Genomic DNA, 15,858 nt, shown 5'->3' on the forward strand with positions numbered 1-15,858 from the left:
CTACCCAAATAATACCTGCTCTGTGAGGGTCCTGACCACTGAAGAACAGGGTAAAAGGGGGCTAAAAAGTATGCAGAGAAACAGATGGACTACAGTCTGTAATTGTAGAACAACAAAGGGCACCTATATAGTAAGTGGAGCTGATAAAATGGACAATGAGCGTAGAAAAAAGGATATGGTCATAATGTTATGCCTGATCGGTGTAAGTATCTATATTCAGTCCAAGTTACATTTTGTTAAGGCAGTATTCAGAATACAGTTACTTTTTTATTTTTAGGATAAAAGAAAGAGAAACACAATCCATGCTTGTTTATTATTTCAGTATCAGTGCATGGCAAGTAGCAAACGTGCTCGTCAAAAAAATTCTAAAGATCTCAACTAATGGCTTCTTTACACTGAAGTTCCTACTAAAGCCTGAGTAGACTGATAAATCACTGTGATGAGCCAGTTATTTGCCTCAGTGTTATTGAGCTCTGCTAAAGCCTGAGTAGACTGATAAATCAACATGATGATCAGTTGTTTATCCCAGCGTTACTGAGCTCTGCTAAGGCCTGATCAAACTGATAAATCACTGTGAAGAGCCAGTTATTAATATCAGTGTTAGTGAGCACTTTTGAGGGATGATCAAACTAATAACCTCCTCAGTAGTGGGCATGTTCACAAGTGATAAGTGTAGCATTGGTGTTGTACTGGACTCCTGCTTGGGGGATTGTAGGAGCAGCAGTGGACTGAAACAGGAGGTGAGAAAAAAAAAGTTAAGAATTTTCAGAACTTCATTTAAATGATAAAAAACATAATTACGTGAGCAACACTGCCAACCAGTAACAGCGAGGAACAGTGTGAATTAACTTTAAAAAATAGAACAAGAAAAAAAAAAAAATACCATGTGCCTTACCAAGATGTACTGTAAAAATGTATCCTGAATATGTTACTTTTTATCTATGGTAATCATCTGAGACAGTGTGTTCAATATTCAGCCATCACTACTTTGTCAGTGTATTTTGCCTAACAGTGAGTATAAATAAGAAAACATGCAAATAAAGGTTGGCATAACAGCAGCACTGCTGCTTCCCCTTTCCTGTCAGCGGGGCTCATTGCATCACTGTGGCGGCGTGTTCGGCGCCCTCTAGCGGACGGTATGGGAATCATTCCCCGGGACTCCTCCCCTTCTGCAGAGCCGAGAGATCCCTCTTCCTGCGGTCAGCTCTATGTGACAGCCAGCACTGGCGCATTGTCTTTCCCATTTAACTTTATTTTTCCCCCTCACACCTCTTTCCCCAGCACTCGATACGAGGTCCGCAGCCTTGCGTGCTTCTCCTCGGACTCAGGCTCGCCGCGGTCTTCTGGAACATGGGCAACAGGGACGATGAATACGATTTCTTGTTCAAAGGTAAATCCTGGGGACTGCATTCTCCCTCATTGGTGGGGTTAGGGCTTCATAATCCTTCTATTGTCTTCCGAGCCGGGGAAATATCGACGTGGGTTTAGGAGTATATCATAATCTTGATCGTAGCTTGAGAATGTCCTCTAATTTGCACCAGCTTGCCCATACATATCCTGTTTGCCATCACTGCCGCTGTGCCCACAATAATAGCTGTCATTGCAACATAGCAACGCCCGCAGAGGCATCGACAGGCATCGGCATCGATCGACGAAACATCTGTTTTTACTTTTTGCTCGGCTGCTTTCAGGCAGGCCGGGGTGTGTGCACGGGGACAAGGCCAGGGTCTAATGCATTACACTGAACACGGAGACTGCAGAATGTAGGCTGGTGGGGTCTGTGCATCACAAATGACCCACAAAATGAGGATCTTTGTGCGCTTGGTCTGTGCTGTTTGAGATTAACTGTGAATCTCAGTAACGTCTATTGTAGCGCTTTCAGCCTGTTTTTGACACGTATTAGCCCAAACGATGCTGACGCATTTTACCTCAGCCTGTATGGAAACATATATCACAAAATGAGACTGAAGTTCACGGCTTCTGGTTCGAATTTTCCCGTTCCACCTTAAATCGTGCAGCAGTTACATTCTGGCGCCTGAGGCTCCGGCATGAAACTGCCGCACCATTTAAGGTGGAACGGGAAAAGTCGAACAAGAAGCTGGCGAATCAGAAGCGGACTTCAGCTTCGTGATCACAAAGGGCATGGCTGAGAAAAGTGTGACCTAGTAACGAAGCCATGTCCACTGTCAGCTTCTACGGATGGCTCTGGGCTTCCATTAGATAGGCCGGAGAAGAAGCCTGCATCATCATGTTGTCTCCTTGAGCTTTCTGGCTTGCTGACAAATCGTTACACTGGAAGCAAACAGCAGCACTCATCTTTCTTTAGCTTTGATTAGCACCTTGAACCCCATCCCTGGGTTAAAAGGCTGATTTGCCACATTACCAGCTTCCTAAAGGACAAAGTTCTGCTTCATTTGCTAGTGCAAACAATGCATCCCCCCGTTAGCTTAGCCTAGTTGTGTCACATTAAGGCTTTGCAAAGTAATTCGACAAAATGCAAAACGGGTCGTAGAGTGGAGGCTCCTTTGCGTGTTTCTGGGGTAGGTCACTCCATCACAGTAGGCTGCGTCCCAAACCGCATACTAGCGTTCTAAGCAGTCGCCTTGGATTGATAATTGGCATAGTTGAATATCGTGATAATTGAAATACCTGCTAGTATTATGCGAATGATTGTTCTTTTATTCTGTGTCAAGTGCCAGGTGATTACCATCCTTTTTGTACAATCATTTTAATCTGTGGACAGTGGACAAATGCATACAGTAGAAAAGACTGCACTTCTACAAAGAGTATATAAACAAAACATTAACTAATTAAAGGGGCATTGAATAATTTAATCCGTGAGATGTAAACAGAGTCATTCGGAGTGGTTTGATGGGAGATTGTACATTTCAGAGAAGCGTACAGACTCGGATTTCTTTCCAGTGGCGGTGACAGGAACCAAAGGTTGCAATGTCTACAACACAGCTGTAGTCATTTTATTTTATATTTTCCAAAACCACCAGTGAACCTACACATGCCTTCCCGAGTGTTGTTGATGATGGTATAATAGTTATAAATCTGAAAAACTCTGCATGTACCCCTCCACCATAAAAGGATTGAAATAAATGGATTAAAGTAAATTTTAAGCCAAAACCTTACCACAAAACTATCATAAAACAACGTGTCAGACATCAGGCCGTGTATATCGAACCATTTCATGTGATACTGTCTCTGAGAGGGAGTCTTTAGAGGCGGTAAACTCTTCAGATATCTGGTTCCTATCACCACTACTGTGAACAACTCTGAATAGGTGAGTTTCTTTAGAATGGAGCATTTCACATCAAACCACTCTAAAGGACTGTGTTTACATCTCAACCATTTACTCATGTAGAATTAAAGTTCCCCATTATTTACACATATTAGAATGTAGACATTCCGTCTGGCAGAGAATACTGGGGTACATGAAAACAAAGCAGGTTGGTTGGCAGTTGGTCAATTTGATGGACCCTCTCCTTCGCTACAGACCAGACACAGTTTATCATACTGAGCTGGTTAATGTATAGTGAGATGTGCTTGCAAACTGGTAGTATAACCACCTTTGCTAATTGATGACATGTATTATTGTTCTTTCGTTCTCTGTTAAGTGCCACATGATTTTTGTTTAAATTAACTCTTCACATCCAGTGGTTCTCCATGTCGGTTTGGTTGGGAACCAAAATATTGCCAAATTGAGATATTAAATGAGGGTAAAATGGATGCGCTCATCCAGAAGAATGGTGCCGAAGTGCTAGTTTGCACTTTGGCACCCTTCACTCACATGTGGTACTTCATAACTGAATTTGGATCACAATAATTCTGTAGACGATAATGGTTGGCCTGAAATTGACTTAATAATGAATAGAACACTATCATTAGCTGTGCATTCATTAATATAATGTGAATGGTATAGCACTATGTGGTTTCGGGCGCAGCCTAGTACACAGGAATCTTCCATGATGGTGATAGTGTTGATGGTATTTGCTGCTGCCTTCTGATTTTCATCCTTTCTGGTGGGCCATTTTTGCAGTTGTTCTTATCGGAGACTCTGGTGTTGGAAAGAGTAACCTCCTGTCCCGCTTCACACGAAATGAGTTCAACCTGGAGAGCAAAAGCACAATCGGGGTGGAGTTCGCGACCCGCAGCATCCAGGTGGACGGCAAGACGATAAAGGCGCAGATTTGGGACACGGCCGGCCAGGAGCGCTACAGGGCCATCACCTCTGCGTGAGTGTGCTAGTAGACCATGCTGATTTCCATTTGACATTCTTTAAGCAGGCTTACGAGGGGGCAAGGGGCTAAATAAAATGGGTCATAGTGACTTCCCTTTGACGCAGCTTAAGGAGGCTTAGAAGAGGGTTAAAGGAATACTCCAGTGTTTTTCAAACTCATCTCTATCTGCTGAATCTGCAGTGTACCATGAACAGTAATTTTAGTGTGTTTCCCTTGACTTGTGAACAGAAAACTGGAAACAGGCTTATAATAGAATCTGTCAGTAATTTGCCCACTGGCTTCTATTGTAAGTGCGTTTTGAGTGGGTATTACATCCTTTTACTAAGTACAAAGAAATACACTTACTGTATAAAGTTGGTACCTTCCATCCTAGCCTTGAGATTTTAAAAAGAGATCAGTTCAGTCACTGTGGAATGTATGAATGAATGGTTATCTTGGTAGATATTTCCAGTAAAAATCATAAATAGATGGTGGAAATGTGTTTTTTTCCACTCTGCCTCTCAGTGCTTCAAGGTAAGCATTGAGAGGCAGCAACCTAATCTCAACTTGCCCCATCTGTATCATATGGCTGATTACCACACAAACCTGTTAATTGAAAATACACTTTTCAGTGTTTTGCAAGTCATCTGGGTTTGTTGTTTTACTAAGGAGACTCATCAAAATTATTGTATGCTACAAATACTGCAGATAGAGATTAGGTTGAAAATTGCTAGTGTATTCTTTTAAATATGGTACGCAACAGATGAGGTGGATATACTCCAAAAGTGAACCAAAGTTGCTGTTTAATATTGACAATATATTAATCATCTTTGTTGTCTTCAAGTAACAGATTTGCATAAGGCAGACAAGAATCAAAGTACACGTCAATGAATTTGTATTCAAAGAAAATTCAATTCAGTGAAAACCAAAAAAACTTCATTGAAATGTTTCAATTTTGTTCCATCAGCACTGCGTTCTATGTTGTGATCGATACAGGCTGACTCTACTGTATGTTTGTATGCAAAAGTTTGGACACTTCTGGTCAAATTTTTTCTAAGTGAAAATAAGTTTACACATCATCTACAGTGAACACACTTAAATGTGGCATTTTTTTTGCAAATTTTAGTGCACAATTACTGTTTATTTGTTCAGTTTAACATATTGGAAAAGAATAAAAGAAAGCGCTATAACTTCTGCACAGGCCACATTTTATGTTTTTCCCCCAGTATGTTAAATTTGGCAAATAAACAATAATTGTGCTTTAACCTGTGCAGAAACGTGTTCTCTGTAGAGGATGTTAACTTATTTTCACCAAGAACATCAACAAAACGTCATTTGACCAGGGGAACCAAAACATTCACACTTCAATGTTTATACAACAGTTTTTTTTCAGTGTAGAGATTTGGTTGGAGACACTGGAGTCTTTAAGGTCAATTTCAGCCATACCACAAAAGCCAAATCAGTGAAACCAGAAACCACATGACATAACCTTGCCCGGCTGATCTGTATCTCTGACCTCTCCTGTAGCTACTACCGAGGCGCTGTTGGTGCCTTGTTGGTGTATGACATTGCCAAGCATCTGACCTATGAGAATGTGGAGCGCTGGCTTAAGGAGCTGAGAGATCATGCTGACAACAACATCGTCATCATGCTGGTGGGCAACAAGAGCGACCTGCGCCACCTGAGGGCAGTGCCCACCGACGAGGCTCGAGCCTTCGCAGGTACTCCTGGGATGAGAGGGAAGAAACTGACAGAATGTGAAAAGAGCTGAGGGGGTTTAGGTTGAAGAGAAAAACAGATAATATGGTAAACACAGACCCTAAAATCTGAAGCTGGAAAACAGACCCAACGGTTATTGCCCTAAAGAAATCTAGCCTCGATTCAAGCCACCTTGAGTTCTGCAGAAAAATTAGGGTCATATACAGTTTCAATGTGGATCGGAAAGGAATCTGATGGGTTTAGTTTCTAAAAAATAAAAAAAGATAAATAAATGACAGAATAGCAGCAACAGCAGAACAGCAGCAAACTCCGCCCACAAATGTGTTCTATCGTAGCTACTGTTGAGAAGGTGGACAAGCGAGAGAACACTGAGAGAAATCCCATTCAGTCTTTCTGTGGTGTTACTGAGCTAATGGTACATCTCTGGTCTGTCTAAATTAGCCACAACACCACCATTCACCTTAATGGCATAGCATTTTAAATAGGAAATTCAACATTGTGTAGCAACTCCCAACAAAGTGTGGTACAGTTTCTCAGTAGGTTGAACTTTTGTCAGTGTTCTGTAAAGCATTTCCAACCTGGCAAACAAGACTGGACAATCTGTGGGTACAGCATGGATAGGTCAGTTCTGACTCCTGTTCAGCATGGCTGTGTGTTGACCCCCAGATTGTGACTACAGAAGATTTTAGTTGTTTTTTTGAGGTATGACATTTGCATTCCACAGCTGAAGTATGTTCGACCAGTGCAGTCCAAAAGGGTAGGCGTGATGCCAAAACTTCGGTGGATCCAATCGAGATGATAGAACTGCCAAGACATAAAGGATAAAATGTTAGCAAAGATACACAGTGTCATTTAATACTGAGTCATACTTTTAGGGGTGGTTTTTCATTTGTTAGACATTTCTCATTTGCCTTACTTAAAGGTATACATATATTTAACTATTCTAATGGTGTGGATCACAAAAGCAGCATTTTAATCTACGGAGAGCTACACTACGCCAAAGTCAGTGACCACCGAAGCAGAATAATATATTTAACAGAAAATTACACAGAAGCTTCGACAACTAATTGTAATATTACATTTTTCAGTATTTAGTATGTCCACTCGTTACCTTTGTTACTGTTCCATTCTTTCTTGGGAGACTTGCTTTCAGTTTTTCTAAGAAATCTGCAGGAATATTTTTGCACATCTCCAAAGTTCGTTGCATTTTCTGCTCCGCAAGATCCAAATAATCCCAAACACATTCAATGACATTGAGGTCTGGACTCTGGGTTGGTCAGTCCATTGTTCTCAGAACAACAGCAGCTTCTTTGTGTGATTTGCAAATGTTCTTTTTCCAGTAACGACTTCTTGACAGCTACACATCCTTTCAGACTCATAGTGTTGGGTTGTCATCTCACAGTGGAAGGATGGATTTTTTCAGATCTGAAGCAACAGTGGAGCTTGATTTTCTCCTCTCTCTCAAAAAAAGCTTTAAGTACTGTTTATCTGATGGTGATAGTTTTGGTGGTCTACCAGGTCTTGCATGGTTGTTAGGAGTCTCACTTTTTGAAACACTTTTTTTTTTTTTCCACATTTTTACTTTGATTATCCCCTTCCTTTTGCAAGTGGGTTATCTTATATTTAATCTCCTCAGAAATACCTCCTGAAAAACGAAAGTTGTGCTTAATAGAAATTTTGACTGGAAGCTCAATACATGACGGGTGGTCTCTGACTTTTTACTATACACATTAAAGGAGAGGTTCGGCATAGCTCAATGGAAGGTTGAACAATTTTAATACGATCTTGGGGGCCTCATATTTAGAATTGAAGAGAGTGTGCATGCTATTCATGCTATTCAAGAGATGATAACAGCTTTGTTTCTCTCTTCCAGAGAAAAATAATCTGTCATTTATTGAGACCTCCGCTCTGGATTCAACCAACGTGGAGGAGGCATTCAAGAACATTCTAACAGGTACATCATGTTTATCCTCCCCCCAAAAAATGGATGACTTCCCTTTTTAACAGTTTGAAGTGCCAGAGCATTTACTCCCACTCAGAAACGGGGGTGTGAATATTGCTCAAGCCGGCTAGCAGCTCCAGTCCAATCCACTGCAGCAGTGACTCAGGTTTATGTCAGGTCGTAAAACGACTGAGAAGCATCTGTCAGACTGTAGTCTTGTGAGATATGTATGACCCAGTATGCATCAGCGCGTAATCACTCGTGCATGGATAGGTCAATGTGCACATAACTGCCGTTCAAGCACCTGAACACAGACAAAGCAATGGAGCTGGGTTTACAAGTGATATAAGCCATTACAGAAGTTTGCAGCATATAATAAAACAGCAGCAAAACACAGCATTCGCTGTAAAAAGACAAAATGCTGTAAGTCTAAACTGAACCAAAACTTGGTTCTAAGAAAACTGCTTAAATAAGGCCTAAAACAGTTCACAACCATCCTTCTAGCGCCAAGCAGAAGCCGCTGAGAACTTGGGCTGGAGTTCTCAGCGGCTTCTGCTTGGAGCTAGAAGGATGGTTTGAACTGTTTTAGGCCTTATTCAAGCTGTTCTCTCCCTTCCCTCAGTCTCCCCTCATACTACCACCATATACTGAAGGCATGGTCTGAATGCAAACTGCCATTGTATACGTTAATTTACCATAGTTTATAACGCGCCTCCAGATATAATCTACAATTTTTATGACAGCTGCAATGGCTTACTGTGCAACTCTAGCATATGGTATCTTCAAGCAGTTACCTAACATGAGGATTTCAAAGGCTGTGGCTGTATTTGTAGATAAACAGCACCTAAACGGGGCTTTGCTATGGATTTCATCTCAGAATATGTGAGACTTCTATTCTCAAGGTGCCTGTAGCCACCATTATGATCAATGAGTTGATGTCAAATAGTCTACCTTATGGTGATATGAACCAGGTCACGAGGAAAACCTATAAAACTGTATCATCCAGCACCTAGACATGGAGGATTTGAGTCACTTTGCTGGAGCTTATGGAGGATTTTGATTTTTGGCTGAATGTCGCATGGCTATGATTATACCTATCAGTGTAACAGGCACTGGTGGAAGGAGCCAAAATCCCCTAAAGGCCCATTTATTTCTATGCCATGACAGACTTCAGCACAGAACGAAAGTAAGCATGCAGATCCTCCACTGACAGTGTTTCAAATCCAACTGTCAGTGGCAGATAAATGCTGAAATACTGCTCTCTTATTCCTTTTCAACCTTGTTTAAATGAGGATGCAGACTGCAATTATGGAAAATCTAAATTTCCCTGGTGTTAGGGCTGCAAGATGTGTGACAATTCTATTGCAACGGTATTGTGACAGATTAAGCGTACACTGACTCGTGATACAGCATTCCATTAATGAACACTGGATACATCTCAATGTGAGATGTTTTGGCAAAATAAGTGAGAACCACTTACAGAAAATTGATCATGATCTGAGATTGGTTAGTGTCCTGTTAAAGAAATTTCTGTGACTTCTCCGAGTGCTGAGTTCATTACATTATAGTCTTTTAAAGGCTGCACTAAATAACAACAGCCCTACTGATTTTTCAGGCTTCCAAATCCATTCTGTGCACCTTAGCATGCAAGAGAAATGAGAAACAGAGAGATCAATGAGTGAATGATTTTTAAGTATAGTATCCTCAACTTGGAACTTATTCTTTGAAATTTTAGCTTTAGCCTTAGCAGTAATAAAGTATATTCTCGCACTTATACCCGTTTGAGTGAATGAACCGTCATATGTTAACTAAAGTAGTAGTTCAGCCAAATATGCTAACATGGCTAACAATGAATGGGTGCTAGTAACCACTAGCTTTGGGCCAATAACTTGCATCAAATGTCACATTAATGTAAATAAGTGACAATATTAAATCTGCACTTTCTGCATTTTTTGCCGTGATGTTGTAGTACATGCAAATGAAACAAAGAGCTCTGGTAATGAGACCTATTCCAGTAGAGAGTGAAATTGGTACCATTCAGAAGAAAGGTGCCAACATGACAGTTTGGCAATATTTTGGTTTCCAACCAACCAAACACGAAGAACCACTGGATGTTAACAGTTTTGCATGATATCTGTGCAGTATATAAATATCAGTAAAAATTATTAAGTAATAGTAGAAGCTAGCACACTTCGTAATTCTGTGTAATTATAATCAGGGAAAATAAAGTTTAGGATTAGTTACAGAGCTAATGATGTGGTACTTTTCTTCATATAATTCTTCTGTTAATATGTTTTATAAAACCTTACTTAAATGAAGTTACAAAATCTCAACGTTATTTTGCCTCTCAGGGCCTGCTTCAGTGCACAGCTGCTCCCATAATCCCACTGCTGTGTCAGTAACTAAGCAAAGAATTCACCATATATCAATAACAAAATCTTGCAAATTTGATTTTAAAGTAGGTAGCTATGTGATTCAGTTAATGACCTGTATATAACTTCCCACAAAATGCAAATCCAGAACAACACTGATGCTAAGCTTATCACTAGTGAACATGCCAACTACTGAGAACAATGTTCAGTTCAGTCATTCCTCAGAAAAGGTTAGTAACACTGAGATTAATAACTGGCTCATCACACTGATTTATCAGCCTACTCATTCTTTAACAGAGCTCAGTAACGCTGAGAATGACTGGCTCATGGCACTGATTTATCAGTCTACTCAATCTTTAACAGAGCTCAGTAATGATAAGATTGGCTTATAACTTTGAGTTCTCAATTTACTCAGGCTTTAGCAGGAACTTCAGTGTTTGTAAAGAAGCCTTTTTGTATTCTCAATACTGCATTTACAAACTGTAACATGAACAGAATAGATACTTAATTTCTGTATTCTAAACACATATTTTCAAAACTTGTATTCCATTGCCCCAACCCTAGTTGCCTCCATTTGCTGTGTTTAAGAACATTTATTAATTTAGATATGGCTGTACACTATAAACCATTGTGCATCGGTTGAAGGAATGTCGGCAAAAAAAAATTAATAAATAAAAATAACTGAAAATTTTCTCTATTACCCCAAACCTAGTCAAATAGCCAAGACATGTTTTGTGTCATGTTTTGCGTTGCCTTTGTAGTTTTGCACTGGAGCTGTGAGGCGAATATATCCAAAAAGTAATGTTAGAATATTTCACCAAAAAAAGACTTCTGTTAAATGTATTACCTGTATTACTGGACACAAAACATGTCTTGGCTTATCAGCTACATTTGGAATGAGGGGAACGCTGGACCATTTCTTTAAAATATACATTGGAAGTTTAACAGTTGTGTAAGCATTGGGACACCTTTAAATAGTGCCTAATATTGGTACATGCTAATGCTCCATTGTTCTCTCTTGCAGAGATCTATCGCATTGTATCACAGAAGCAGATCGCTGACCGGTCAGCCCACGACGAGTCGCCGGGCAACAACGTGGTGGACATCAGCGTTCCGCCCACCACGGACGGGCAAAAAGGCAACAAACTGCAGTGCTGCCAAAACCTGTAACCATGACAACCAACCATCAGCCCCCCTCCCCGTCCCCCCACTTCACTCATCTCCGATTCCCTCTCTACGTGTCGTGCCGCTGATGTTCCCTCGATTTATTTGTGTAATATATATTTTTTTCTTTTTGATAGCTTCTCAACTCACGTACACACACATACGAGACAGACACACATACACACACATACTACTGCCATGAAATAAAATTTTACAGTATCTAATTGTGGTGAAGTTTGTTGGCTGTTAATGTGGTCAAAACAAAGGCCCTGGCTGAATGAGCCAGGTCGCATTGCTATGAATGGAAAAACGGTTATCCAGAATCTAGCAATGGAAGATCTGATTCACTTTGATGGAGCTTATGTAGGATTTTGCTCTTGGGTTTAATCTGTCATTTTTCTCAAGAGAAAAAAATAACACAACATGTGGAGAAATTGCATGATGAAGGCTGCAATAATACCTGTCTGTCAGTATAACAGACATCAGCAGATAGTAGGGAAATGCCTTAAAAGGCCTCCAGAGTATGACAGACTATAGCAGATCCTTCACTGACAGGGTCCAACAATGATGAGTAGAAGAGGAATGTGGAAATACTGTTCTTTTATTCATTTTAGTGTTTGTTTTGAATGGGGATGTGACTGTAACAAGGGAATTTCCTCCTAAATACCCCCCCCCCAAACAAAGCACACCATCATGTGGCGTCTTTTGTCAAGGGCCATATTAAAGCAAAACAAAACCAGAAATATACCATTATACCGCTCATTAAAGAGACATACCAGGTAAATACCAGAAAATGGATACTAAATGAAACAAGACCGGATTCATTCCATACTGAAAAGAAGCAAAATTGCATGTCACTGTTCTCTGTACAGCTTTAATTTCTGAAAGCACTCAGACATGTTATGAACTCCGAAGCAGTTCCTTTATAGTCTTCTGGAAATGAACTGTGGGCAAACACACAAACAAATTAACTTGCATTCATGAAAAGGTTGGAATTATAACAGTAATTCATGACCTTGTTGTCAATGCTAATTTACCTGTGGCATTGGTGGATATCAACACAACATGCACAGAATTTAATTATTACCTGACTGTAAGTTTCTCAGCCTTCTCTGCACAGACAACAGAGGTTCACTGTTCATTTTGGAGGTAGAGTAATCATAATTATAATGTGCAGACTCTTGCCTGAAAATGAAAGCCAGGGAAATTTTGCACATTATTTAGAGGGGAATGCACAGACGCAGCAATGACTGGACATTACAGTCTGAAATTCCCCATGGTAAGGTGAGAGAAGACATTACTCAATGGTCACATCATATTATGTATTCTGCAGAGGTGGGGGATGTACGCAAAACACTAATATGACCGTAAGAGGATATCTTCTGTGCAAGTACAACATATGTTCTCTTCAACAGTGCTTTAAAGGGCTCGTAGCTGACATTTGCTTGGATTTTCTTTTTCACCTGTGAGTATGGTTTAATTAACCAAAAATTTATTTTTTACAATACCATCTTCCAACCTCCTCTTATCCTTTAGACGTAAGCTTTTTTGTTACTATGCCTTTAAGACTAATCTATATAAACAAGCTCTGATTGGCTGTCCTGTATTGGGTCTTACTCAAAAAGCAATTCAGGCTGAAACACTCTTATTTGAGTGTGAATAGGCTGAGCTAAACTGCAACAGGCTGAATAGGTGGATTTATGTACATACACTGATTTTCGCGACATCACAGAAACAGCGTATTCAAAACAGGCTGTTTAGCAACTTCATTTCCACTTATGAACTGTGAGGCCTAAGGCGTGAATGATATGTCTTGAAAATCTGGCAATGTTTATATACTATATCAAACTCTTATATTTGAAAAGAGTGGGGACACTTCAGTCTTCCATGATATGGTCTTTGTTACCTGGGAATAGCCGCGGTCTCAGACAGCTGGTGTGCCAGGGGGAAGAAGGCAGGCGGCACTCGGCTTTGGGATGGGTCCAGGGGCTGTTCTATGGCACTGTAAAGGGCAAACGGTGATACCTTCAAGCTCTCTGTGCCAGCAGGCTTTTCTTTCAGTGTGGGGCAGATGTGGAGTGGCACAAGGTCGCTTTCCTGTAACCAAAGCAGCCATTGCAGCAAAGAGAATATCACATAACTACAGTAATGCATATTAACTTATAAAATCTTTTCAATTCACCGTTGCTCTACACTAGATTGGGGCATCAGACTTTCATAGTGGGTGTTATGAACACAAATTTATATCACAATATTTTCAGCTGTCTGAACACAGATACTGTACTATTCTATACAAGAAGTAAATGAAAACAAACCTCAATTCCAAAAAAGTTGCCACCGTATGTGAAATGAATAAATAAATAAATAAAAACAGAAAGCAGTGATTTTGTAATTCCCTTTACCTGTATTTAAATAGTAAACATCATAAAGACAAATATTTAATGTATCATCTTAACAACCTCATTGTTTCTTGTAAATATACTACTCTCATTCTGAAACTGATGCCTGCAATATGTTCCAAAAAAGATGGGACAGGGACAATTTACGACTAGGACCACTGTTAAACATTCAAGACAAAAGTCACTTTAATTCAAAGAGTACGGGAAAACAAGAATTGTGCCACGTAAATGACATGATCCGAAGAACCGTGCTTAATAGGACCAGGGACATGAACTAATGAAAAAAGGGCAATTTTTTTTACTGTTTTCATGCGCCTGTTTAAAGGGTAACACTGATAATACATGAGCACACTTCAAGCGGCAGTGAACTGCAGAAAGGAAGTGATCTGGTGGTTTACTTAGTTGCGCTCTCATGAAAAAAAATGAAAAAACAAATATGTACATTTATGGCTGTTAGTTGCCCACCACCATGGTCAGCATGCTACCATCACAGTACCATCATGCTGTGGTGGACCTTAGAGGTATGAATCTATAAATGTAGTTATTCCCCAACTAGATTTATAGATTGTGTTATTACAGAAATGTATAAAAAGCTATTATAAATAGAGTTAGGGCTTCCTGTATGTCAAGAGCCATTTATTTCTCATTTTATATGGTCTCATCTCTGGCCCAGCTCACTGGGTGACAGGCCTCACCCGGCTGTTTGGTACAGGAAGTCTGCTGGTGCCTGATAAGAGCAGCCAATAACAAATCCTGGGTCACCTAGTGGGGGTTCTGCTCCAGGGGCTCAGCACAATCATATCTAAGGCCATCACTGAGCAGGGCAGAACACAGCTGAACATAAAATGCAAAACTACATTTTTGATGAATGCCCTGTATTTGACTGTATTTTACATGTAGATGATGTAAGCACCGAGAATAGTGCTAGTTCAGCTATGGTGGTCTGCTTCATGTTGTCAACTGAAATGTCTGATAGAGTAATGTTAGATACAGTGTTTCACAGAAAAAAATTAAGTGGTGCTTCCAGTGTGCAGAGGCCTTAATGTTTGTGCAGTGCACTGTTAGAAAAAAAGGTACTTTGCAGGTATTTTTTTCGTTCATCAAGGTACAAACAATGTAAATGTACCTTCAAAGATACCACAGTGGTTTTAAGGTCTAAAAAAGGACAATTATGTTTTTTGACTAAAGGTACTGAGATGTATCCCTGAGTGTACCATCCCAGTGGCAAGAGGGGTACTGCCCCAGTGACAGTTTACTACCTTTATTTCTGAGACTGTACTGTAAATGAAATATACTACAATAAATGTTAAAAGTAAACTTGCAAAAAAGTTCAATTGAAAACTCAATGATAAAACTGTGTTGTGACAATGGGTTACCGCGATTAAAAAATCTTGATTGATACTGATACAGACAACATTAATTTTTCATAATATTTCATGATTTTTTTTTAATACAAAAAAGTTACTGCCACTATTTGTATTCGTATTCATTCAACTGCAGACATTTATAACATCAGCCAATCAGCTATCTAGATTTTGGAATGATCATGCTTATTGGCTCGCTGATGCTGATAAGACTGACTGCTTTGGTACGGAGTGATACAGAAATGAAGTAATTAGGTCACTGTCATAAAAGTGTTGCATTTCTATCCCCTGCCCTGATTGAGATATATGGAAATATTATACTTCTTTTAATCGATCACGCCTACTTAATTCCATATTTTTATCCATCCCTCCATCTTATTACCTGTTTTACAGATATCTTTTTATAACTGTCTGCTCCCTGCTCCTCTGCCTCCTTCACTGTGGCCTGGCTGCATTGGCGAATGTCAGCCTCTAGGTGGTTCTGCACCTCTGCTACGTTTTGCTGTCTCTTTCTAAGGCAATCCAGTGCCATGTCCCTTCCCTCCTTTTGGGTCTTCACTGCCTGCTTGTTGTAGGAGTGGAAGTAGTATCTCTGTTTTCATTATTCGTTAGCTAAGACATGACAGTAAGGCCTTATTTGTACTTGATACAGTCTGAAAATAAGACACTGCA

The 15,858-nt window shown here is 40.0% G+C and overlaps 1 protein-coding gene across 1 annotated transcript; it reads left to right on the plus strand.

Annotated features, from left to right (window-relative positions):
- Positions 1-1,161: 1,161 nt before the first annotated feature.
- LOC118797097 (ras-related protein Rab-11B) lies at positions 1,162-11,647 on the plus strand. Its single transcript, XM_036556326.1, has 5 exons — positions 1,162-1,390; positions 4,046-4,241; positions 5,754-5,947; positions 7,819-7,899; positions 11,284-11,647. The coding sequence occupies exons 1-5, from the start codon at positions 1,351-1,353 to the stop codon at positions 11,427-11,429; spliced, it is 657 nt and encodes a 218-aa protein (XP_036412219.1). The 5' UTR covers positions 1,162-1,350; the 3' UTR covers positions 11,430-11,647.
- The last annotated feature ends 4,211 nt before the right edge of the window (positions 11,648-15,858 follow it).

The sequence above is a fragment of the Colossoma macropomum genome, unplaced genomic scaffold (genome assembly GCF_904425465.1).
Source record: "Colossoma macropomum unplaced genomic scaffold, Colossoma_macropomum, whole genome shotgun sequence".
Taxonomy (NCBI): domain Eukaryota; kingdom Metazoa; phylum Chordata; class Actinopteri; order Characiformes; family Serrasalmidae; genus Colossoma; species Colossoma macropomum.

Coding starts and splice junctions, on each gene's coding strand:
- LOC118797097 (XM_036556326.1), top strand. CDS start 1,351: ATGGGCAACAGGGACGATGAATACGATTTCTTGTTCAAAG. Junction 1,391..4,045: donor ATACGATTTCTTGTTCAAAG/GTAAATCCTGGG, acceptor CCATTTTTGCAG/TTGTTCTTATCGGAGACTCT. Junction 7,900..11,283: donor ATTCAAGAACATTCTAACAG/GTACATCATGTT, acceptor TCTCTCTTGCAG/AGATCTATCGCATTGTATCA.